The sequence below is a fragment of the Eretmochelys imbricata genome, chromosome 9, assembly GCF_965152235.1.
Source record: "Eretmochelys imbricata isolate rEreImb1 chromosome 9, rEreImb1.hap1, whole genome shotgun sequence".
NCBI classification, from domain to species: Eukaryota; Metazoa; Chordata; order Testudines; family Cheloniidae; genus Eretmochelys; species Eretmochelys imbricata.
The window spans coordinates 81436483-81464442 of NC_135580.1; the positions used below are offsets into that span (position 1 = coordinate 81436483).

Consider the following 27960-nt stretch of genomic DNA (forward strand, 5'->3'; position numbering starts at 1 on the left):
CTATAGAAACTGGACTTCTCTGAAACTGGACAGTTACAAAATATTCAAGTGGGTAGTGTCCCTTTAAAAAGAGTTGAAAGATAAACAAGTAATTTGTGAAGTTCAGAATATAAAGGTTTAATAAAAATATTTACCAGTATACTTTATCCCCCTTAAAACTATATAAATAAATGCTTTAGACAAAAGTCCTCATTTTAAAAGATCTGAGGCAAAATCCTTTTGGCAACATATAAATTGCAATTATAGTTACCTATATAGATTTTAAAAAACAATTTTTTTTTCTAGAAGCACAAGCAATTTCAACATCATTGTGCTGTGGTGAAATTGTTTTAGGTGAGTGGGAATGGGGGTAGGATACATAAAAGATCTGTGAAAAAGGAAGCACTAGAACTAGCAGCAAGGTGGGGTTGCCTGGATGGTCAGCCCTTCATTTGAATGCAAATGTAATTATGAGGCAGGCAGTTACCCTGACGTCAGACAAGATCTTGGTAAACCATTACCACCAGCACCTGGTAAAAACAGTTGTTGATAATACAGGATGAGTTAGAAGATTCCAAGTAGAATATCATTTATTAAGATCAGGAATACAAATTTTTTTTTAAAGAGTGAAAGAAAACATTGATGAACAGGATGTCTTAACAAAGTTCTTTCACCAGTTGCAACCATCATGTACGTAAGTTATCTTTTGGATAAAGAAACCAGCATGTATCCAGGATCCGTAAGGTGCAACAACAATCTACCGGTGCAAAATTTTGTCTCCACTCCATCCTATTCAGATTACATGGGATATCATCATGTGCCAAGCATGGACAACCATGGACAGTCTTCAGGAGGTTGGGGATCCCACTATGGCATGCAAAGGGAAGACTGGAATACTTATGGCCCAGGACCCTCCAGCATAGTTACTGCTGCACAAATCAATGGCTCGTCTCCTGGGCAGGTCTCCTACAGCTCTACTGATTACAATTCCCTGCATCCTGCTGGATCTGGAGTTTTACCTCCTGTAGATACAATTAATGCAGAGCAAATCTCTCCCAACAGTCAAAAGCACAGCTCTTATGAATGGATGAGAAAAACGCAATCTACAACTGCAGGTAAGTGAACTTTCAACCCTCTAAAACATTTTCTATTATCTTTCACTGGTCTCATTTATAGAGAGTCTTAATTGGATCTCATACCTAGCTGGATTGCTCATTATATTTAATGTAGCACTTTATAAATACAGTTTGAACTAAATTCGTACTAGTTTCACTTTTCTCTTATAAATGTTTTTTAATGTTGCTTGTGTGGAATGGCTGCTGTGTTCTACCTTAGATCTGGCTACATTTCACAAACTATAACATGATCTTTGCACATAGTCTGTAATGCACTTTAAGATCCTTTTGGATAAAATGTATTGTAGACAAAATATTATTAATGTACATGCAGAAAACAGTACTCATAACAAAAATTATTTAACTAAAAGAAAAGCCATTTAATAAGTTTTATGAGAAAGTGTTAAATGTACTTACTTTTAATAGTCATATTTGCAAAAATACTATGTTACTATCTTGCTAGCTATTGAGCAATAAATGTTTTGACATCTTCAGTTTGGCTTTATTCTTTCAACAATTCTTTAAAAGAGAATTCAGTTTAGGCCCCTCCAACTATGATGATTAAGCCATTTTCTCCTGGTTAGTATATTTTTTATTTCACTTAGTGGATTTATCAATTGAGTAGATACATTCCCTGGCAAGCGATCAGCCTTAATTATGATTTTATTGATTGTATAAATTTTTTTGCAGACATGACAAGTCCCAACGAAAGGAGAGCTTCTCATTTCGGTTTGGTTTTCTTTTTAGTTGTTTTTAAAAGTATCTCCTTGTTCAGCAGGATTTTGTTATGTGTTACAGTTAGACATTTAAAAACCTCCCTTGTTCAAACTGTCAGAGCTTGATGTGCTCGATTTTGTGACAAGCTGCATGCCAGAAGACCCTTTCTGTGTAGATCAGCTGGGTGTAGATTATGTGTAGCAAGGCCTGCCAGCTGCTAAATCTATTGTTAAGGTTAAAAATAGTAAGTGTGTGTTACACACCATCAAAGAAAATGGCCTAAGGAAAGAAGGGCAGTTACAACTGGAACAATCTTACAGGATACATAAATTCAGTTACAGATGGCTACTAGTAACTCAAGAACAAGATTAGTTTTGCAATTGTTTTTCAGCCAAAATGTCCATGTTTAGTTTATATTTCATTTTTGTTAAAAAATAAAAATAAACCTAAGCCAGTCTTCAGATATCACAGAGTGTCCATTTGGAGCCTGTATATGTCCATACGTACATGGTTCCTCAAAACCAGGCATATTAATAGGATCTGGTTTTCTCCTCACATTCTCTTGTGCAAATCAGGAGTTCATTCATGTAAAACGGATGTAAGAGTTGGATGGACTCAGAAGAGCTGGTGTGACTGAATTAAAGGGCAATGGGACAAAATTCATCCTTGTGATGTAACTCCACTGAATTCTAATTGAACTAGTATGTTTAAGGAATGAAATAGATACAAAAAATCAGGAAGCCGAGTTCCATACAGTACTTAAAAGTTTACCAACATCGGAAGCCATTAATAGGCCCAGACCTTGTAAAGACTTATACACAGGCTTAATTTAATGCACTGAAGCCCCAATTCCGCCAAGCATTTAAGCAGATGCTTAAGGCCATCTTTATTCAGCAAAGTACCTAACACATGCTTTGTGAACAGAAATGGACTGTTGAATTGAGGCCTGTGAATAGACTCAATTTAAGGGACAGTTAAGCAGGTAAGTTTTTGCCTGATCAGGGCTTTAGCTTCCCAGGGCCCAATCTTTTGAGGTGTTGAGCACCTTCAACTCTCCCATTTGACTTCAATAGTTTGAGTTCACTCAAAACCTAACAGGATCAGGTCCAAAAATGTCTTAATCTTGTGAAAAATAAATTCTATTTGGGAAAATGAAGTATATCGTGTGAGATGTATATATAACACAGTCCAAACAAGATTTCACCAAGCTTGATTTTTTAATTTTAAAAAAGGAAAATACTGAATGTAAAAGGTAGTTAATGTTATTAGTCCCACACATGTCCCTAGTAATAGTCCAAATGTAAATACAGTTTTAACAATTTGCTAAAAAGTCTCTACATTTAAAAAAAAAAAAAACCTAAACGCAAAGGAGATAAAATTAAATGGGAATCATACAGGCTAACTGTTCAATGCTTTCTCTAGAAGACATTGCAATAAGAAGAACTTAAAACATTCCATCTTCTATAGAATTAAAGAAATCAAAGACGGAAAAAGCCTGCTGAGTCATCATATCCACCTCTACCAGTGTAGAACTGCTCCCCCATATGTATTAACTAGAGCTCTGTCCAGTCTAGTTTTACATGACTCTAGGAATAAGATTTCTATCACGTTTCTTCCAAGACTATTTCATTGTTAAGAAACTATATCTGAAATATATGGCCCTGACCTACAAAGATTTCATATGTACTTAATTTTACTCATTGTGAGTAGTCTGATATAACTCAACTTTATTTCAGCACATGTAAGTCTTTGCATGATTGGGGCCAAAATGTATTAAATGAAATGAAATGCGGGAACTTTCCTAAATGTAGTGCTGAAGATATCAGCAGGGATTACAAAAATAATGTCAATACTTAATGCATTAAATTTTGACAATATATTTTGTACAGTACATACTGTAGCAAAATACTACATTTTGCTGGATATATTTTAAATTCAGTTGCATCCAAAGCAAAACCATTAAAAGTAATAACTCACCAAACCAATTCTCAGGAAAAAAATGCTGCAATAAAAAAAGAAAATTATGATTTGATACTTTCCAATATTATGGACTCTTTGAAATGTAATTATTAATATATTTTTGTATAAACAATTACATATTATATAGTCCTCTAAAACTGTATTTTCAAAGAAAATGTTAAATTCCATTCTTCAAAAGCTACAGTGCAATTATGTTGGGGTTTTAAAAATAAGAAACACATTATTTCTGTAGTATCTGGCTGGTGAATCTTGCCCATATGCTCAGGGTTTAGCTGATCGCCATATTTGGGGCCGGGAAGGAATTTTCCTCCAGGGCAGATTGGAAGAGGCCCTGGAGGTTTTTTGCCTTCCTCTGCAGCATGGGGCATGGGTCACTTGCTGGAGGATTCTCTGCTCCTTGAAGTCTTTAAACCACGATTTGAAGACTTCAATAGCTCAGACATAGGTGAGAGGTTTCTCGCAGGAGTGGTGGATGAAATTCTGTGGCCTGCGTTGTGCAGGAGGTCAGACTAGATGATCATAATGGTCCTTTCTGACCTAAATATCTATGAATCTATGAATTATGCAACAAGAATTTTTTAAAAATGCAAATTGAATCAAGCTGTATGCCTTTCAAGACAGGGTGCCACAAACTGAAAGGAACACATCTCTATTTCCCCAAGATTTGATCCTGTTTTCGCTGGAGTCAAAAACAAAATCCCTGTTGATTTTAATGGTGTAGGATTAGACCTTAAATCCAATTTATTTTTAAACCAATTCAAGTAATGGTATAAAATGAAACTCAGTATTTCCTTCTCTTATATCATATTCTGCGAGGGGTGAAAGGGGAATGGAGGGAGGAAGGAAGGCACATTTGTACAGAGGTCCAGAGAACGTATTTCAAACCGCCAAAGAAGTGCATGTGGAAATTGTAGGGGGAGCAATCTGGCAAACCACATTCACAAAAATATCAGCATGGAGTTCAGTGGGATTATTAAAAGTAAAGATTATTCATGCATGGCTTGCAGGAACAAGCCTCAGACACGTTTTCTGTTTCGACATATTACACACATTTTATATAGATATGTGTGTGTTTAGATAGATCACGATGTACAATTAGTTCAGATGTCATCACAATAAAAATCTGTTGGAAAATGAAATAGGAAAGAAGCCATGAGGAAAAGGGCCAGGTACCAGTTCTAATGCTAATTTATTTCACTTTGTAATCCAGTTGTGACATCTATTTTTTCCCTGGGCTACATTGTCTTGGATTTTGAGGCCTATCTGTCATATTGAGGCAACAGACCCTTTTAACACTTCTCTCTGCTTTGATATGCAGCCCTGTCTCTTCCTTCTCCCTCTTTTCTTCAGGAGTTATATTGCCGGAAAGGGTGATGATTTTCACAGCAAATAAAGAGGCCTTCTCCTAGCTTTATTGTCTTCAGAAGAAATGCTCTGTGAATTTTATGGCCAAGTGGAATGGGATAAACTGTTCCTTCTATCCTACTCCCTCGAATCTTGGTTATATTTACTGATTATGGAAAAGTTAGAATAACCCTGTTTAAACTCTTGTTTTCACAAGTTAGACTAATGGCTTAAAATGTAATTGGAACATAATAGCTAGACCACTGTTAACAGAACACCCATCACTTAAGGCAAATATTTCAAAGCCAGGACTTTAGCCATCCTAAGAAAAGCAAAATATGGGTTGAAATATTCAACAAACTAACATCACCAATAAATGTAACTTTTAGTGATAGAAACATTTCCTATTTAAAGTAATATTGGGTTTAGGAAATCACCCTAAATTGTGTAACTTTAGATAAACCACCAGGATTATCTACACAAATCAGCCGTGCTGTAGTCTACAAATTAAAAAGCCATGAGCAAAAGAAATATTCCTTCATCTATTTCTGTCCCTTTCTTTTTTTCCTAAGATGAAAGAGAGTCTGACATTTGTTTAGGGCTTGTAAATTCCAAACCAATTGGCTGTGTTTCTGAATGTGAAAGAGGTTCTTGATAAGATCTTCTTGTAGCTCTTTTGTGTGGCGTGTGCTTCATCTTAACACCTCAATGGAGTTTAGGGAACCACTTTAAAGGAGTCTTTGTCCTACAGTTTGTCCCAAAAAACCCTCACATCAAAAACAACCTGGGAAGATCAGAAGGATTTTACAAAAAAAAAAAAACACCACACACCAAACACACCACCCTTCCCAATCAACTTTGGAAAGTGCTAAAGAGAACAAATACATTACAGAATGACCTCTCTGTATTAACATCTGATAATCTTACCAACAGAAAATGAAAGCTTATCTTCCAAACACCAAGTAATAGACATGGTAATAATATTAATCCAGCATACTTATGAGCATCTTTTGTCTGATTTTGTTTTGGGATGGGGTGACATTGAAATCGTTTTTGTACACTAATGTTAGGGCCTGGTCCAGCATTTTACCATGTGCCTTCAATTCCCAATAACAATTGAAGGCACTCTGTACCCATAATATCAAGCTCAAGAGGCATTCAGTACGCTGCAAACCTGGGCCTTTATTTTGCAGGTAATTCTAATTAAATGTTATTGAATTGCTATTTGTGCCCTAGAACTGAACAAGGTCACGGATAAAAAACATATTTTCTATCTGTTTTTTAGTAGAACATTTCTTTAATTCTATGTTTGAAAGAGATGTGAAACCAATGTCTTAGGGCCAAATTTATTTCTTATGATACCTTGGTTGTACATCTCAACCAGACATGGAATTAAAGCATGTTTCTAAAAAAACAGATGGTGGCTGAATTTTAGTGCTGCGGGAAGTTACTCCCGTGATGTATATGTATGCATATGCACACACAAAGACCACAGGCATCACATCACCTGGCAGTGAAATACAGCAGCCTTTGGGGCAGAAGATAGCAAACACCAACAATTTATACGTTTACATCACATAATTTGTATTAAGTGCTTTAGGATCCTCTCAGAAGAAAGGTGGCATAGGATATTTACTTTGAGAAATAATTTTGATTGCTGATTATTTTGCATGTATTAGTAACAAAAAGTAATTAGGGAAAACTATGAAGAAATGACTCCCTAGAGCAATAATGGAACAGAAAGAAAGCATTAGTTAAAGCATAGATATAAGGAGATCTGGATTCTGCTCACAGCTATGCTATAGACACACTGTGTGACTCTGGGTAAGTCACTTAACCGCTCTGCACCTCAGTTTCCAAATCTGTAACAGAGAAAATAATCCCATATGGGTAATGTGAGGCTGAATTCATTAATGTCTATAAAGTTCTTTGAGATCCTCAGATGGAAGATGCTATAGTCAAAGTATTAAAATACGTGTGTTTCTTAAACAGGTAAAACAAGAACAAAGGAAAAGTACCGAGTTGTTTACACAGATCACCAGAGACTAGAATTAGAGAAGGAGTTTCATTGCAACAGATACATTACAATAAGGAGGAAGTCTGAACTTGCAGCAAACCTGGGACTATCTGAGAGACAGGTAAACGGAGCAAATACAAGATTTTTTATATATTTCGTATTTACAGGCCAGGTCCTATTAATGGTAGTTATCAGAGATGATAAGCCAATGAATTCAGTGCTGATGTTCTATAAGTAACATAGGACCAAGACACAGTTGATTGGTTGCAGCAATGTAGCTGCCATGGCTATAGGAGCTGTAGAATATGCTAAATACAAATAAATAACAGTCAGTTTAACATAAAAACCTGGAGTCATATATGTTTTCTCTGGTTACTATGTGGGAAAAGTTTGAATAACTAACCATAAGGAATTAACCTCAAACCACAGGCATGGAAAAGCACTCTTTCTTGCCTACACACCAGCTAACCACATGTACACAGCTGGAATTTTAAAAAGACCCAGTTTAACATAACATAGCATTGTTTTAGTTCTGTCCGTTATAACTATGGCATTCTCCATTTTGCTTCATTCTTGCAGTCGCAACAAAATGGTGACCCAGAAGAGATCTACAGCATCACGCTCAGTTCAGCTATCAGCAGACAGAATGAAAATGGAGAATGCAAATAGCAATAAAACATGTCTATGTATTTTTTGGTTTTGATTTATTAATATTACTTTCTGTGGGCCATATCTGCCTTTGATCTATGTGAGTTCAGTGCCTGGAGTGAGGGTCTTACATAGCCCTGGATAGTCAGCAGTTTTTTCACCAATGCTTTACATTTCACAGGTAGCACACAGGTTACTTTAAACCAGAAGTTTTAGGGCCAAATTCTTATCCCTATGCACAGCTCAGGGCCCTAATTCAGGAAATCACTCCAGCACACACTTACATTTATCTCTAACATTAAGCACATGATTAAGTGCTGTCCTGAATATGGATGTTTCCCTGCAATTGAGCCAAAGTATATAGACACTGTTTAGGGGAAATCTATAGGTATTCAGGGTGGGGAATTCCCCCCATAAATCACTAGATTGGATCCAGCACCTGTGGAGCACAGCTCTATGGTGTGCGGGAGATATAAACTAGTGTAAGGGGTCTCAGAATCCCACCCCTCCTTGTACAACAGAACTTTACAGGTTCTGCTGAAGTCAGTAGGAGGAGACAGGATTTGTTAATATTGAAAAAACTATCACCTCTCCAATACTTTATTTATACAGAGTGCCTCTTCCCTGCCTGGGCAGATCTAGAGATTTTTCTTTTTAGTTCTCTTCTGAGTAAACATATTCAGCTCTTTTGAATAGTCTCCTTCTTTAGTTGCCTCCTCTTCCTCCACATGCAGACTAAGAGACAACATGGAGTAGAATGAGATCGCTAAAGAAAAAAAGGGGGGTAATGATGCATAGATGTTCAATTTTAAAACTAGGCGTTGGATTTTGAGGAATACATAGTGTAAACCAGCCTACCTACATTACACTAAGGAGATTTCTGAAGTAATCAGTGCCACTGCTTAGAACCAGCAATTAGTCCTCTATTATGTTCAGTTACTTTTCTCTTATATAAAGGAGCCCTGTTTGTGAATGGCAATCTGTGCTTTTTATTAATGTGGACTTTAATTTTATTGCTAGTAAAATTTTGACAAAATTTGTAATGATCTATTAGCATTTCTAAAACACACATCACATACATATCTAAATCCTGCTTATCACTTTGATTCAGTTTCTCCACTTGTATATATAATGGTGATAATGTAAATGACCTCCGTTGTAAAGTGTTTTGAGTTCTACCAGTGAAAAACATTATATGAGTTGTTGTTATTATCATCAATATCTATAAAGGAAGAGAAATGGTAGAATGCATAAGGAATGTCATGGAAAATACTGAAATTATTATAATGCCATTATATAAATGTTACATGCTCACATGCAATACAGCCTTCAGCTCTGGTCACCTATCTAAAGGAATGCAGCAAAAACACAGGAGGTTCTGAAATGTATCAGTGGGGACATAAGAGAGGTATACAAGATGATAAATGAATGATATGGTGAAGGTAGACCTTGTGATGATACACAATTAAATTGAAAAGGCAGCAGATTTAAAACTGATAAAAGTGAAATCTTTTTATATGCATCATTAGTCCATGGAACTTACTGTCACTAGATATCATTGAAGTCAAGAGCAGAGCAAGATTAAAAAAAAAGTGAACATCCACCTTTTGTTAAATAGTTTTGGGGGGTTTTTTAAGTGTTGAAGGTAATAAACTCTCATGCTTCAGGACATAAATCAACCTCTAATTAATGGAATAGAAAGAAACTTCTCTTATGGACATATTCCATAATTGCACGTTCCTCAGAAACATCTAGTACAGGCCACTGTCAGAGAAAAGATAGTGGAGTAGAGGGACCTCTGGTCTTTTTGAATAAGGTAATTCCTATGTTGCTGTAGTTCTAATTAAAACACAAAAATATCTATAACATGGGCAGACATGAGAAAGAAATAAAGTTTCTATTAGCTATAATATGGTTGCATAATAAACATAGCTTTTTCACTCCTTAAAGGTAATTTTTCCCTTTCTGTTGCTAATGTTATTGTACACCACTCTAACTACTTATCAGAATTAAACATACACTGTTTATAACATTTCAGGTGAAAATCTGGTTTCAGAATCGCCGAGCCAAGGAGAGGAAAATGATCAAGAAGAAAATCTCTCAGTTTGATGGCAGTGGAGGCTCAGTTCAGAGTGACTCAGGTTCAGTTAGCCCAGCTGAGATGTCTAACTCTCTGTTCCCACCACCACATGCAATAAATGGATTACAGCCCATTGAGATACAGCAGGTCATAGTCTCAGAATGAACAGGAGAAAGTGAAAAGGACTCATCTTTTTTTCTCCCCTTGAAATGTCAATTTTGTAAAGGACAATTCTCATTCAACTTGTGTCAGACTGCTAGCTGTCCTGCACAGGAACTAGGACTGTTTTCAAAATGTTATAATCATTGCAGCTATCTCAGGGAACCCTTGCTGCTAAAATCCATCACTCAGAAAACTTTGAGTAGGAGATAATTTTGCTTCAGATACTGACAGAGTGAAACAACTGAAAACTCAGGTGAACGTAGTTCTAGTCTGTTTATATATTGCGGAAAATTTCTTGCTGAACTGATTATAATGGACTAATATACCAGGAAATATATGATGCTGGGTGTGTTTGCGCATTACTTTTTAAAAATACAATTAGAGTAAATTGTAGTTGTTTACAAAATGTTCAGATTTAGACTATCAAATGCCACCTTTTAAAAAAAGATAATAAAAGAAATGTTTTAACTCAACAAGAAATAATATTCTGTTCTATATAGGATTTTATTTCATGCTCATAATCATAGTATTTTAGCATCTATATATACAATGTTATTCTATAATCTTGGCAAAAACTGAATGGAAATATAAACAATATATTGCATCTAGCTAAATAAAAAGTATCATCTTTATCCTACATAACTGTACATTCAAGTTTTCTGAATACAACAGAATTTCAAATTTGTAGCATTATATAGCAAACCTACCAAGAGCTGGTATACTCACAGTATATACAAAGTGGTTCAAAAGATGCAAACATTGTTCGCTTTTCAATGACTGTATATATTATTGTTTAAGAATGGGAAGGAAGTCTAACATTATCGTGAAGTTGTTCAGTAATACTGAAACAAATTCTGTTTATCTAATGACATAAAAAGCTTAGAGTCAAATATCAGCCTCCAGCTCGCAGCAGGCACGACCCATTGATTTTAAATAAAATGTGTGTGTTGGTCCATGGGCAGAAGATAGCCCTTACAATTAATTTGGGATGACAGGTAGAATACCAGTAAGTGTGCCAGGGTACAGTGCATAATCACTAGCAGCAATCTAGTATTTACCAGCAACTCCATAACCTTACTGATATGGAAACAAAAATATTTTACTAAAGAACCATCATTCTGTTTCAGTCTTCAAACAGATCATTAGAAACAAGGACAAGAAAAAAGGGATACAAAAAGTAAGGAAAATACCAGCAGTTGTTCTCTGAAAGACTCACATGTCCCAAACACATTCATTACTTCAACAGGGTTGAATTCTTTTTCTCAGAACTAAATGATCAAATTCTGCCTTCGTTACCGTCAAGCAGGATTTTTAAAGTTAAATAACTTTAAACTACTTGCTTTCACTGCTTTCCCAATTTATTTAAAGACGTCCCACCATAATTGCTGTAAAATGGTTGCCAAGATTCTAGCATAACATTCACATTATTATTACTACTCCTTTTTTTTTTTTTTTTGGTAGAAGGAAATGTCTAAGGTTAGATTTTACAGGCAGAAAATCTGTAACCTTATGGATCAATAACCTATTCTCAGTGATTTCTCCAAGTTACTTCCTAAAACAGGGGAGGCCAACCTGTGGCTCCGGAGCCACATGCGGCTCTTCAGAGGTTAAAATACGGCTCCTTACCTAGGCACTGATTCTGGGGCTGGAGCTATAGATGCTAACTTTCCAGTGTGCTGGGGGTGCTCATTATTCAACCCCCTGCTCTGCCCCAAGACTTGCCCCCACTCCACCCCTTCCCCCAAGGCCCCTGCCCCTTCCCCTGAGCCTTGCATGCCCTCGCTCCTCCCCTCTTCCCCCCATAGCCTCCTGCGCACATGAAACAGCTGATTGCGGGGGGAGGGAGGAGTAGGTGCTGATTGGTGGGGGCTGCCGGCAGGCGGAAGGGACTGGGGACTGGAGAGCAGATGTGGGGGCTGCTGACGTATTACTGTGGCTCTTTGGCAATGTAATTGGTAAATTCTGGCTCCTTCTCAGGCTCGGGTTGGCCACCCCTGTCCTAGAATATGATATTCATATGGAATTAAATAAATTCCCACCGTTTATTGCAAGCAAACTGCAAACAGTAAATCTTTTGTGTACATGTAGGAATCAATCATTGCAGCTTCTGTAAAGTGAGAAGAAAGTCAGATTATTAATAGTGTATGGATAGTCAAAAAGTGTGCAATGGTATTATTGGAGGCCTATTTGTATGGACACTTTGGGGGACAGTGAATCATATCTATTAACACAAGTATGTTTAAATTAGTATGCCTTGGTTTGTGCCAGAAGGAACATATCTGCCAACAGAAGACTAGGCCCATACATATGGTACTCTGCATTGTTCATTCAAAGAAGACATATATACATCTATTCTGGTGAACGATTGGAGGGGATGGTTTCCTCAGTTTGACCAGTTCTCCTGGACATATTGTCCCTTTGTAGACTTAAGGACAAAGTGATGGCTGCCTAAAATATGGCATGGATGAAGGAAGCATAGCAAGTCATTCTCCCCACCCCATCACTCCCATTCAGAAGGCAGCCATAATGCTTTACAAATGCAAGAGGGAACATGTCTGGAGTAGGGCAACTGCCTTACTATCCCAATTGCCCCCATACCGGCAAACATCAGGAGGTCAATTCTCACAGAAGGGCAGGCTACAGCTTTTCTGAAGGTCTTAATCACTGGTAAGCAAGCTCACCCTGACACCCCACTAGTGTTATAATTATTCCTTCTCATGCTCTGTGTAGGCTTAAATCCCTCCAGCCACAGCTGCTCCGACAGTTCACTTACTCCTTCCCCACTAATGCTCCTCTGGTTCTTGAAGGCTTAATTGAGACATAAATGTAACTTGTTAAACAACAGTGTGAGATTTTGCAAGTGGCTCCAAGCACATCATGAAATGCATATTTTTCTAGTACTTTAAGAAACTGCTGTCCTTCTTAGGCCATGTCTACTACAGGGAAGGGACTGTAGTGGCATAGCTGTGGTGCTGTAGCTATGCCAGCACAATCCCATAGTGCAGATGCCATCTAAAGCAATGGATGGGGTTCTTCCGTCACCGCAAGAACACTACCTCCCCGAACTACAACAGCCAGGAGCATTCTTCAGTCAAACTAGCTGCTGGTCGCTTCGGGGTACGGATTTTTCACACTTCTGAATACCATAGCTATGTCCACCTACATTTTAAGTGCAGACCAGGCTTTAGTGACTAGTGTTATTCTGGCTAATTAATTGTAGGTATCAAGCAAGGCTTGCTAAATAATTAGCTTTTTATAACTTCTAGATTAACGGGGAAGCCTTGAAAAAAATCCCATCAAAATACTACTGTCAGTAGCACTCTATGGGTGGATTTTAAGAAATATAAATAAACAAGCAAATAATATTTTCTCTTCTGGTTCTCATCTAACGTATCAGTAGGAAGCTTTTAGCTGAACTGTTAAAAGATTAGCGAATAACAGTAAAATTTAGAACTGAAATAGAAGTTTATATTTTCAAAGCAATGTATAAATATTAACTCATCAATCCTCACCATACATGTGAGAAGCTGGCAAATATTTTCCCTTTTTCCAGCTGAAGAAAATGGGACAAAGATTAACTGGTTTACCCGGAAGCCACTCAGATAATCTGTATAAAAACTGGGATTAGAATTCAGTGTTCCTCACTCCCATGCCTATGCTATTGGCCTGCTGCCTTCAAATCAAGAAGCAGGAATGGCATGAAAAGTGCGGCAAAGCTGTTGGAAACATATTACAAATTATTCACTGAATAGATGTACACAGGAATTTTTGCTATCTAAACAGGCTCTCTTTCCAACAAGTTTATTGTACAAACTAAAATCAAACCTTCATCTAGCTATTTATCTGGTTCAAATCCAAGATCATTCATAGCTAACATACTATAGTCACACATAAGCTGCAGTTTGCACACTAGCCTTTCTGAGAGGCCAGGCCGCCAGGAAGCAGGGATGTTCACAAGGGGTGGAGGCAAGCAGGGACACAGCTCCCCCCCAGTATTCATCTAAAAATATGTATTTCTGCTCCAGCTCCAGCCCCAGCCCCCGCCACTCCTTTGCTCCGGCGGCTGACCGTTGTTCACTGCCCTAGCCCCAGCAGCTGCTCCAGCCCTGGCCGCTGACCCAGCCCCCAGCCACTGCTCTAATGTGCCCCTCCAAAAGCAGTCAAATTTAAATTCCTGGGCACACCCCTGCCAGAAAGTGACATGTTGGTAGGAGAAAGGAAGCAACAGAACTGCTGAAAGCACAAGATTATACTTCAGAACAACGGCCATTGTTTGTATAAGGATCACCTCTAAAATGGGATTTTGATTTTAGATGTGGATGTGCTAAGACAGGGGTCGGCAACCTTTCAGAAGTGGTGTGCCGAGTCTTCATTTATTCATTCTAATTTAAGGTTTTGGGTGCTGGTAATACATTTTAACGTTTTTAGAATGCCTCTCTCTATAAGTCTATATTATATCATTACACTATTGTTGTATGTAAAGTAAACAAGGTTTTTAAAATGTTTAAGACGCTTCATTTAAAATTAAATTAAAATGCAGATCTTATCAGTTTAGTGCAGTGGTTCTTAACTTGGGGTGCGAGATGCCCTTTCTGGGGGTGTGAGACATGCGAGATTTTTTTAGAAGGTAAATCATCGAAAACACAAATTAAGCACAGGCACATAAGTACAACTACTTTGTTTCATCAAACCTATGTATTTATTAACATTACACATTTTTTAACGATTACTGTAATATACAAAGTTTTTAAGTTTTCAAGTTTTTAAGCTAATTGTAGTGTAATTTTTTATAAGGACTGCAGAATGCTGGGCCTAGGCCAGGAGCAGATCCCTGGGCTGGCTGCTGGTACCCCAAGTTGGCAGGAGGGCTGAGCAGGGCCAGAGGCCTGGACCCCAGCTGGCAGAGGGCTGGGCAGCTGGAACCCTAGACCAGCAGTGAGGTGAGCAGGGCCAGTGGCTGGTATCCCACACCAGCAGCAGGCTCAGCGGGTCAGATGGCCGGGACCCCGGCTGGCAAGGGGCAAGCGGCCGGAACTCCAGACCGTCAGCGGGCTGAACAGGGCCAGCGGACAGAATCCCAGACCAGCGGCGGGCTGAACGGCTCAGCTAGTCGCCGGTCTGGGGTTCCGTCCACCGGCTTCTGTCAGCCGGGGTCCCGGCCGCTGGCCCCACTCAGCCTGCTGCCAGCCTGGGGTTCCATTCACCCTAGCAGGTAGCGGGCTGAGCGGGGCCGGCGGCCAGGACCCCGGCTGGCAGCAGCATGCCGCAGGTTGCCGACCCCCTGTGCTAAGATGTGTAACAAGTGAAAGTCTATGAATGGAACAGAAAGAGAATGGAGCATGTATTTAAACCCCAAGAGGACATTTTCAGATTCATTTTTTTCTATGAAAAATGTTGATGGAACAAAAAAAATTATTTTATTTTAAAATTTTCTATGATTTTTGTGCATTTTCATAAAAAAATTAAATGTTTTGGCTTCTGGCAAATAAAAACTGGAAAATTTTCAACTGACCAAGCAGAATTTTTCAGTTTAATAAAAAAAAGATTTTTCTAATGAAAACTCTGAAAATTTAGTCAAAAATGGTCATTTACTGTGGAAATTCCCATTTTGACAAAATAGACAATTTCCATCAAAAATGTTTGTGACTGAAAATTTTCAACCAGCTCTGCTTTAAAGGATGTAAAAACATATTACTAAAGATTTTGGGCTTGAACATCCGATTTGGCACTGGACTCAGGTGCCTCTAAGCCTACGTCATCTTTGCCACCAATTCTGGTCCCAGACTACAGTACAATTTAGAACTGCTCTACACTACAGCCTTTTGTACCTACCTGCCATGGGATCTTACACCAGGATAGACTAGCTCTAGCCACATCCCCTGCCTGCCACCCTCAACCAATCCTCTATGTCAGGAACCAGGACAGGAGGTCAGCACAGAGCGATTACACACCAGCTCTATGACTGCCCCTACAATCGAGATATTCTGCTGGGCCACTGAAAGCCTTCATTATGTCCCCTTAATGCTGATGGAGCAGAGTAAGTGGCTGCTTCATAAGGCACAATCTGGCCATTAATATTTAATGTTTATGCCCATGACATCCCAGGGTGAGAAAACAAAGTGAAGGATAAAAATAACATTTCCCAATATTTATCTTGTCTTCTTTGAAGGCTTCTCCACTGATTTTAATTAGACTCTCCCTTAACACAATAAGGCAATTTAAAAAATAGTAAATCAAACATGATCTTTCTCACCTAGTAGGTATAGTCTCCAAGCTCTCACACTTCTTATCTTTTACACTTCATATAAATATAAAATGACTAGACTGCAAATCACCATTTAAATTCAGCTATTTGCTTGGTATTATTGGACCGTAACCAGTGAAATGCTTTAAAACTATACAGATTATAAATAAAAACCTCTGCATCTCACACTTGCCTAATTCCAGCAGCCAGCAAATCCTGTTTCTTTGAATCATCTTTATTCTTAGGTGGATACTGCAGCTCAGCCAATGGTTTGCCAACAACTGCCTTTCTCAGGCCCACTTTCTATAAATACTTAATCAAGAACCAGGGTTTTTGCCATTCAATTAATATGAAAGCACAATGTCTTACACACATTGCAGCACACTTATGTGCAATGAAGTACTCAACTCTTTGGATTCATGAATACAATCCTAAAAAAAAAAAACCTATTTAAAAACAAACTAGTGACTGGAAAGAACCACATCTGAAAACTTCCCAGTTTCTAGAGAAAAGTGCAAAATCCAAACCCAGACCTTGCCACTAACTATCTGTAGAACAGGTCAAATCAAAGCCCTGAATCAGAATTCTTCAGGGCCAGATGTGGAGCGTAATTGCACAACTTGGCCCCAACTCTGGATTATACACTAATGGTCATTACCGAGAAGCACAGAACTAAATATTCCTGCACAGAAAAAATTACTGGACTTAAAGAGTTTTAAATGACACAGAAAAATAATTTAGTTCAGCCTCCATCCCTCTCACATCACCCATGCACTTGAATCCAGCAAATTAGCCTGTTCAAAGATGCCTAGTAATTTACATATGTTAAATAGTCCTGTAAAAAGTGCTTAGGGTATCTCAAAGAGATGTTGGATGCAGATAAGTGGGAACAAATTCCCATCAAACACAAAAACCGAGCAGTGAACATAGGAATCACATAAATGTAGGAATGGAAGGGACTCAAGAGGTCATCTATTCTAGACCATCCCCCCATACTGAGGCAGGATAAAGAAAGAAAAAGAGGTACACACAAGATTGCTAGTGGGATTCACTATGAAAAAGAGACCCACAATATCATGAAAATCAGCTGTATCTTTGTGTAATGTTCCCAGTCGATAAAATATCTTTAATTTCCAAACAGAGAAACACCTTTAATTTCCAAACAAAGAAATACTGGGTAATATTAATGCATCCTTTTGGGGCTGTTTCTAAAAAGATCAGTTTAAGGCTCAGATATTTGACAAACAGCACCAAAATGGATGATTATTGGGAATTTTAATACTTCTAGGGGATGTCCTTTCAAAAAAAATATAACTTTGTATTAACACTGAGGGGCAAATTTTGATCCCCTTACACATGTTTAGTAGCACCACTAGACCCATGAACTTCAATGGGAGTATTTGCAGATTAACCTCATCAGAAGTATCATAATCTGTCCATGAATGATTATGAAAGAGAACAGTGTAGTCTAGTGGCTGAGCAGAGCCCTGATTCTGACATCAGCTTCTACCAAAACTTTCAACAAGTCACTTAGATCCAATCCACAAAGGTATTTAGGTGCCTAAACCTCAGATTTAGGCACCTAAATCTCAGGCTCCACTGTAATCCACAGAATTCCTGCCAAATACTGAAGGTACCTAAACTCATCCAGCGCCTATGTTTTCAGGGTAAAAGTTCCCTAGGTGCCTATGTTTCTGCCTCTGGGCATACACACTGCTCCCTAACACTACACACATTCAGTCATACCTGCCACATAAGCCCCAGAGCAATCCACAAACTGGGGGGAAATAGGTGTTTGCACATATCTCACATGCTGGCCCTGATCCAGAAGGCATGCTGAGGCTGCCTCTTGGATCAGCTCCCATTAAATAGCTGGCTAAAGTCAGAGAAGGTTGTGATGCTGGTGATGTGTTGATGTGTACCTTGTAACTTTCAGCCCACTGGTTAGATCACCCATTTGTGATATGGGACAACCAGGTTCAATTTCCCCCTCTGCCCATATGGGAAAATCACAGAAATGTAGGGCTAGAAGGGACCTCAAGAGGTCACCTAGTCCAGACCCCTGTGCTGAGGCAGGGCCAAGTAAACTTAGACCGTCCCTAACAGGTGTTTGTTTAACCTATTATTGAAAACTTACAATGATGGAGATTCCACAACCTCCCTTAGCAGCCTATTCCTGAGCTTAAATACCCTTCTAGTTAAAAAGTTTTCTCCATATCTACCCAAAATCTCCTTTGCTGCAGATTAAGCCCATTACTTCTTGTCCTACCTTCAGGGGACATGGAGAACAATTGATCACCGTCCTCTTTATAAAAGCCCTTACGTTTCAAGACTTATCAGTTCCCCCTCAGTCTTTTTTTTTCAAGACTAACATGCCAGTTTTTTTAACCTTTCCTCAGAGGTCATTTTTGTAGCTCTCCTCTCGACTTTGTCCAAATCTTTCCTAAAGTGTGGCACTCAGAACTGGATACAGTACTCCGGATGAGGCTTCATCAATGAACAGAGTGTGACAATTACCTCCCATGTCTTACATATAACACTCCTCTTAATACACCCCAGAATTACGTTAGCCTTTTGAGCAATTGCATGACATTGCTGGCTTATAGTCAACTTGTGATTCACTATCACCTTTTTGGCAGTGCTACTGCCTAGCTAGTTATTCCCCATTTTGTAGTTGTGCATTTGACCTTTCCTTCCTAAATGTAGAACTTTGCACTTGTCTTTATTGACTTTCATCTTGTTGACTAAACACCAGTTCTCCAATTTTTCAAGGCCAATTTGAATTCTAATCCTGTCCTCCAAAGTGCTTACAATCCCCCCTGCAAATTTTGTAAGCACACTCTCCACTCCATTATCTAAATCATTAATAAAAATATTGACTACTTACAGACCCAAGACAGACCCCTTCAAAACCCCACTAGATACATTCTCCTAGTTTGATAGCAAACCATTGATAACTACTATGAGTATAGTTTTTCAACCAGTTATACATCCACCTTAGAGTAATTTCATCTAGTGTACATTTCCTTAGTTTGTTTATGAGAATGTCATGTGGGACTGTGTGAAAAGCCTACTAAAATGAAGATATATCACATCTACAGCTTCCCCCACATTCAGTAGGCCAGTAACCCAGTCAAAGAAGGAAATTAGATTGGCTTGGCATTTGTTTTTTACAAATCCATGTGGGCTATTATTTACCTCCCAATGGCTAGCTTAGGTGGCTTCCCACCTAGTGTGCTGGCTTTTGTGTATTGCATTCTTAGGTGCTTATTTCTCCCCATTTATTGTATCGGGAGTCTAGGCAATGGCTTTGTGGATCACCATGGTGTTCCTGTGATTTTCTAGTTGCCTAAAAGTTAGGTGCCATGACGCGAAGTAGTGCAACGCCCAAGACCCTTTGTGGATCTGGGGCTAAAATTCTAAAGAGCCTGGCCCTTGCCACCTCCAAAGCTGTGCAAGCAGATGCACACACTGCACTAGGAAGTGGAACACCTGATAGTTGCTAGAGTAGCTGTAGCAATGGGGATAGGGGAGAGAACCCAGTAGGGCTCTCCCACAACTTACTGTGAAGTGCGGGAGAGAGAGAGACCTGGGCCAGTCTTCCCATGTAAACTCCCAGGACATTGCCCCAGGAGACCATTCCCTGCAGTGGGATAACAGCCTTTTCCAACCTCCAACTAATGTAGTTAGTCCTGCAGTTCAAGTGGTAACAATGAGCACTGAAGTTTCAGAGTTCAACCCTGCTGAGCATGCATGATATGGAGATTGTTACAGCTGTACATCACAGAATTTGTTTGCATCTTTTTCCTTTTTTAAAAATGTAGAAAATTAGATTAAGAAAACAACATTAAAAGAAAGTTACTTAGGTTGCAAAATCAAGCGCTTCAAAGAAATGCTAGAATATAGGTTGCCCATGCAACCTTCATTCTACCTCCTTGGGCATACGTGTTATGATACAGTTTTTAATTATATGATCACATGCTATTTTTCTCAGAGGACCTTATGTCAAGCTGTCCTGCAACAACTCAAGAGCATGAGTACCAACCTGAGGGCAGACTGTTAAGAGCCAGGGCACAAACCCCAGATTGGCTGTGAGTTCTATATTTAGATTTCACCAACCAAGTATTAAGTGTAAACTCCTCAGGCACTAAAACAGCCTAGCCGTGGAAGTATTCTGATCTATCTTGTCAACTAGGCGAACTTACCTTTTGGTATCAGATAGATGGTCTCTTCCACCACAGATCACAACAACATTCAGGTTACTTCCAGTCCCAAAGGACCAGTCACTTACCCCAGGTCAATTGCACGTTTGATCTCACACCAAAGACAACTCTTGTAGACAATCCTATAATAAACTAAATATTTATTTAAAAGGAAACGAGAGTTATTTACAAAATTAAAGCAGGTAAACATATAAAAGTAATAGAAGCTTCTATAAGCAAGCTCTATATGTCCTTTAGGGCTAACCCAGGCTACATACTGTATATCTTGCTTATGCCTAGACAACCTTGTCCTCAAGAGTCCAAGTGCCATAGAGATGCAGTTCCTCCTTGTTAGGCCTTTTTATTCTTTTCCCCCTTCTGCTTCAAATTGCAACCTCAGCTGATGGGAGGAATTCACATACATTTCTCCTCTTCATGGGCAGGTGAGGGAGGAATGGGAGAGCCATCAACAAAGTCTTTTGTTCTCTGTTGTTCCACAATAGCTCTGGTGTCGATGGGCCTTCTTTGTCGGGCAGGTCACAATATCTTCTGCCAGAGACTAGTATTTCACACAAATTAAAGCTTCTCTCCTGTCTGGTGATTTACACAGTTACAGAGGCTTATAATGTAAATGCTCAAATATTACCTTGCAGTACGGAGATGTTATAACTGAGATTAATGCATGCAGCAACTCACAAGCATTCAATGAAGTCTAAACAATAAGCACATTTCTGTAACTCTAACACCTATTTTAACAATACAGTACTAACACACAAGTGAACCAGACTGGTTCCAGCTATGTATTTGTCAGTATTCAGTTGAGGCGGGGGACCTTGGCATAAACTGACACATGGTTTGCCAGCATCACAACTCATTCAAGGCACAGGATGGATGTACAAGGGGACAGAAGTAAGACTGTATGGACAACTGTAAATCTGGCATTTCCTAATTTTCAAGTCTTTGACTTTGTAACCAAAATAACTTATTTTAACAGTTTTTGTAAATTATTATTATTGTTAGACTAACTCAACTAAGGCAGTTAAAACATCCCCTTTTTTTTGTCTTATGACTGTCCCTTATATTTATTTGCAGAGATTACAATGAATGTTGTCGTAATCAGGGATAAAGTTAGAACATTTCAAATAATAGCAGCATATATGAATTTCTGGTGATTCACTATGCTCATGTTTTTCCAGGGGAAGAGGAGGAAATTATGCAATGTTTAGGAAAGATACCAGCTTGTCCCACGTTCTAACAGACTACTCCCAGCAACTGTAAGTAGGGGTTTAACAATCCAATTCCCATTCAGAATAAAGTGGTAAAATCCTAGGCAGCAATTTGAAAATCTCCCCTTAGGTCTTCACCTATTGGCCTTATAGTACAGTTCCCTGTACTGTAAACACCTGCCACTGTAAACTTTTATTCCACAGACACAAAAATTACTCTCCCCTGACTATACTGTACCTGAGAAAGTGTATGAAAGTAGTATAGGAATGTACAAATTTGAATAATCTATATATTACATTTTCCTAATAGTCTTGTTCAGTTCACTACTAATTAAGCACATTGTGCTGAGAAAAATAAACATGTACCTATTTTACTAGGTAATCAGTAAATGTTTTTATGGCTCTGCCATAAACTAAACTGTAAAGAGGAACTATGCTCTCAACCTGTCCATGAAGATGAAATAAGTTAAAAAAAAAGGCATTCAGCATTTCCCCATTGTATAAACCGACCATGACATCAACTCTTCTTTCACAGATCTACTTACTCCTTCATATAACAATTGAGCTAACTTTTGAATGCCTTTGCCTGCCACCCTCAATACTCCTAACTATACCATACTACCAGGTACTATGCAGCCCAGATTCATTGTTGTACATGTAAATTAATCTCTACTATTAATAATAACCCAAGGCCCCTGTGATGGGATAGTGAATACCAGGTCAGAGAGCTCTCCCTCCTGTATTGGGTTTGGGTTCCTTTTTTAATTTTTAACGAGGAAGGGTTTTTAGGGACAAGAAGACATTCAGATTTACTCCTGAGGACTGAGCTGTGTAGAGCACTGAGCTATACCTTGGTGTAAAGGTCTCTGTGAGTGGAACTTCAGAAGTGGAGAAATTATTTTAAGATATTATCTAGTCTCTTTTTTTTTACTTTTGTACTGTAACAGGAAAACCCTATATGACCTCCTATGTAACTATACTATCTTCCCAGCTCCCAGCAAACCTCAAGTCTGTTTCTCACTTGCCTCCCTTTCCCTTTGTGAGGTGCGATTTGCATTTCCTGTTTACAGCAGCCTGTAACACCACATTATGTCAGGCATTAAAGACCATGGCTCAGATCCTCAAAGGTATTTAGGCACCTTTGAGGATATGGGCCCATGTTCCCAGGGAGCTAATTTGGTTTGTTTTCAGCAAAAAGATAGGGAAGCATAGCTGGGCTGAAATGAAAGGCACCAGTGAAAAAAACAGGACGTAGTTTCTCATTGATAAATGATGGCTGTGGCTTTAACTGTGTGGCCTGATGAGATAGGTAGACACCATAAAAACTCACAGGCTCTCAATCTCATGAGACTCATACTGTGTGAGAGGACTTCTAGAGAGCTGACAGAATAGCTACGGTAGTAGCATGACTCTTGTCTATGAGTAAGGTCAAGAAATCATCTGGCCTCTTTTCCCCCCTTAATTAAGCCATCCTTGTTTGAAAAATGTTAAATCTGGACTCTATTATTAACCAGTGCACCCAACAAGTTGCCATGGTGCCTCAAGCCTTTTTGATCTCACCAGAGTTTGTCACATAAGGGATTAAAGAAGTAATGCTACAAAACAGAACTCCCTCTACTTTCTGTTCTTGTATTCAAATCCATTCATTCCTTTTCCCTTTTAATCAAAGCTTGCAGAAAATGATAGGGGATACCCAGATCTATATGCCTTTCTGATACTACTCAGATTACCTGCGATTTTCCTGAAGAAGAGTTTGGTGTAAGTTTGTCTCTCTCACCAACAGAAAAGGTAAAAAGATATTACTTTGTCTTTCCAATATCCTGGGACCAACACTGCTACAACAACACTGCATTTTCCAAAAAGGCTGTTTTAAAGTTAAAAAGTTAACAAAATAGTTTGCTGCACCATAAGTGAGGCATACCCAGCTCCAGCGATCCCTTGCAGCCCCCTCAGCAGAGAGATCTCCCAGTTTACAATGGCTCATCTATCAAACTTAAAATGTGTACTGAGTCTAAAGATACACTTCTATTACTTCAGCACTATCTACCTATATGAAGATGTATAATCACCCTATGGCAGTGGTTCTCAAACCTTTATACTGGTGACCCCTTTCACACAGCAAGCCTCCAAGTGCGACCCCCCCCCCCCCTTATAAATTAAAAACACTTTTTTATATATTTAATACCATTATAAATGCTGGATGCAAAGTGGGGTTTGGGATGGAGGCTGGCAGCTCTCAACCCCCCATGTAATAACCTTGTGACCTCCTGAGGGGTCCCAACCCCCAGTTTGAGAACCCCTGCCCTGTGGGATAAGCGTGAACTGTTGGACTAGTTCGTTATCTATGAAATTTAAGATCTGGTTGTGTGATTCTGTGCTGAGGCTTTTTGTGGGAGCATAGTTTTAAAAAATACAATAATGGAAAAATAATTCAGAAGAGAGGTCTTCTAGAGTTAATGCAAATAAGCATCAAGAAAAGTGAGAACTGTAATGCAATATTAATTCCAGGACAGGAAGCTCCAGTATTTCTCTACATAATCACATAGGCACTGACTTCCCCTCCTTTCCGTGGGTGCTTGCCCCCACTTCACCCCTTCCATGAGGCCCCACCCCTGATCTGCCTCTTCCCACCATTTCCATAAAGTCCCCGCCCCAACTCCAACCCCTCCTGCCCCTATTCCAACTCCTTCCCCAAATCCCCGGCCCCGCCTCTTCCCCGCCTCCTCCCCTGAGTGTGCCATGTTCCCACTCCTCTCTCCCCCCCTCCCGGAGCATGCAAACAGCTGTTTGGCGGTGGCTGGGTGGGACACACTGGGAAGTAGGCAGAGGAGTGGGTAGGGAGGAGGTGGAGGTGGGGTGGGGTTGTGAGAGGAGCACCCACTAATTTTTCCCATTCAAATATATATATTTGTTCTAAGAAGAACCAGAAAATAATTTATCCACTCCAACTTGTCTCACAATTTCAATAGCTTCTAAGACCATGTTAGCATAATACTTCCCAGGTTTTTTTTAACAAATTTGTGCAATAATTTCTTGATTTAATCCTTTGTTTTAATCTGAAACCTCACCTGTCTGGAATTGTGGTTCCAGGTGGTAGACAGCAATCCCTTATCCCTGCAAAATGAGAAAGTTAATTTGGACACACATTGTTGGAAGCCCCATCCATCCACACTAATAAATATTCTGACATGGTAGTTTTCATAGAATCATAGGACTGGAAGGGACCTCGAGAGGTCATGTAGTCCAGTCCCCTGCACACATGGCAGGACTAAGTATTATCTAGACCATCGCTGATAGGTGTTTATCTAACCTGCTCTTAAAAATCTCCAATGATGGTGTCATAAATATAAAGGGAAGGGTAACCACCTTTCTGTATACAGTGCTATAAAATCCCTCCTGGCCAGAGGCAAAGTCCTTTTACCTGTAAAAGGTTAAGAAGCTCAGGTAACCTGGCTGGCACCTGACCCAAAATGACCAATGAGGGGACAAGATACTTTCAAATCTGGAAGGGGGGGGGAAGGATTTTGTCTGTCTGTGTGATACCTTTGCCGGGAACAGATCAAGGATGAAAGCCCTCCAACTTCTGTAAAGTTAGTAAGTAATCTAGCTAGGAAATGCGTTAGGTTTTCTTTGTTTTGGCTTGTGAAATTCGCTGTGCTGGAGGATATGTATATTCCTGTTTTTGCGTCTTTTTGTAACTTAAGGTTTCGCCTAGAGGGATTCTCTATTTTTTGAATCTGACTGCCTGTAAGATTATCTTCCATTCTGATCTTACAGAGTTGTTCTCTTATCTTTTTTTGTTCTTATAATAAAGTTCTGATTTTTAAGAATCTGATTGGGGTTTTTGGGTCTCAAAAATCCAAGGCTGGTTTGTGCTCACCTTCTTTATTCTCACGCCTCCCCAGAAAAGGGCGTGTAAGGGCTTGGGGGGATATTTTGGGGAAATAGGAACTCCAAGAGGTCCTTTCCCTGTTCTTTGTCTAAATCAATTGGTGGCAGCATAGTGTTCAAAGACAAGGCAAAATTTGTGCCTTGGGAAAGTTTTTAACCTAAGATGGTAAAAATAAGCTTAGGGGGGTTTTCATGCGGGTCCCCACATCTGTACCCTAGAGTTCAGAGTGGGGAGGGAACCCTGACAGATGATGATTCCACAACCTCGCTAGGCAATTTATTCCAGTGCTTAACCACCCTGACAGTTAGGAAGTTTTTCCTAATGTCTAGCCTAAACATCCCTTGCTGCAATTTAAGCCCATTGCTTCTTGTCCTATCCTCAAAGGTTAAGAAGAACAATTTTTCTTCCTCCCTCCTTTTATGTACTTGAAAACTGTTATGTCCACTCTCAGTCTTCTCTTTTCTAGACTAAACAAACCCATTTTTTTCCACCTTCCCTCACAGGTCATGTTTTCTTGACCTTTAATCATTTTGTTGCTGTTCTCTGGACTTTCTCCAATTTGTCCACATCTTTCCTGAAATGTGGCACCCAGAACTGGACACAATTCTAACAAGTTTTCACACAGGTTATTACAGACCTGAACTGCAAAGGTAATAGCAGCTAGCTACTTTTCCCATGAAGCCACAATTCTTGACCAGTCACACTTGTTGCACACTCCTTTCAACACTTGTGCCTGCAACTGAATGCTAATTAGACATCTTCTAAACATCTGTCGTGTGCATTAGTATGAAGAGTGCTGGCTGTTGCTCTGACACTTAGTTTTATTAGAGACACAAGTTGGGTGAGGCAATATCTTTTATTGAACCAAACTCACTAATTTAATTAATTAATATTCTGCAGGTATTGAGGCTGGAAATTGCTAGTACATAACATAAGTGCTCTGGTTCTAAACTGTTCCACTGATTGACTTGAAACAACTCCAAGACGGAATTATTCTGCAGCTCAGCAATAGCTCACACACAAACTTGGATCTCAGAATCTGCTTTTTTTCTTCCTGAGAGTCATGTTGGCCAAGAGGAGAGCAGGATTTTGCCCCCTGCAGTTGTATTTTAAATAACACCAGGAAGCCTATAGCTTCAAGGACAGTCCACCAGAACTGCCAGAGCTGAAGAAAGTCTAACATAAAAGGATAACACTTACAGTATTGTTGCATTACACCTATCTAGGCCATGTACTGCATTATAAAAATTTTCTGTGCTATGACTAATAGACGGTCATATCTTTTGGGTCAGTTACCACCACCGAAATTAGCCACCAGGTATTTATCTTACCCCATTGTAATATAACACTAGGATTGGGAGGGTTAGATTTTTATTAGTAAATTAATAAAGGTTGATTTCACAATACACATACAAACCAACAAAAATATTTCCATCAATACTAATTGAAGTTTACAGATAAGTAAAGTAAGCAAAATGCTGCTTGACAAATGACATATAATGTTAACAATCCATTATTTGCACATGACAAGAGGAAAGCTTACCCAGGTGTCTAACTTATCAAACAATCCATAACATAAGCTTTGATTTCTTTTAAAAATCTATGATTATAGAACACTTTCTTCCTAGGTTATGAAGAAAATTTTCCAAATGTGAATCATTACAGAGCTGTCTTCCCAAGTCTGCAAGCAGACTGCTCTGTATCTCCACTGCTGATAGTTTGGTCAAGCAGCAGAAACTGACAAGACTCTAGCCAGTATCACCTTGCTATTCAGAACCCTGTGGGTAGCTAGCAGTGAAACAATCCAGAAGCATGCTGGTTCCACCTTGCTGCTACTTTGGAAAACCATGAAGAGTAGCAAAGGCAGGTAATGGAACTATTCACCATGGAGAACACTCCCAAACACAAACAAAAGGAGGCTCGGGGTGCAGACCCATTCCCCCTCTTCCCAGAAATGGAGGTGAAAGAAGTGGAAAGTGAGCTACTTCCTTCTAGCACCTTCAAACATGACTTTTGTAAACCAGGCAAAGATGGTGATTGAAGACAGCACTCTGGTAGGAATCTAAGGGCTTGTCTACACTACCACGCAGGGTCGATCTAAGGTATGCAACTTCAGCTACATGAATAACGTAGCTGAAGTCAATGTACTTAGATCTACTTACTGCAGTGTCTTCACTGTGGTAAGTCGACAGCTGACGCTCTCCCATCAACTCCGCTTGCGCTCCTCGTTCATGGAGTACCGGAGTTGACAGAAGAGCGCTCAGCGGTCGATTTATCATGTCTATACTATAATATATCACTGCCCGCCGATCTGGCAGGTAGTGTAGACAAGCCCTAATATGCCCCTTTCCTGC

General features: G+C 39.3%; 1 protein-coding gene across 1 annotated transcript; it reads left to right on the forward strand.

The window, feature by feature from the left end:
• The first annotated feature begins 667 nt into the window (after positions 1 to 667).
• On the forward strand, positions 668 to 10045 carry CDX4 (caudal type homeobox 4). The gene is made up of 3 exons (XM_077826205.1): positions 668 to 1094; positions 7128 to 7273; positions 9839 to 10045. Exons 1-3 carry the CDS (start codon positions 668 to 670, stop codon positions 10043 to 10045), a joined length of 780 nt encoding a protein of 259 aa, XP_077682331.1.
• Positions 10046 to 27960: the final 17915 nt, after the last annotated feature.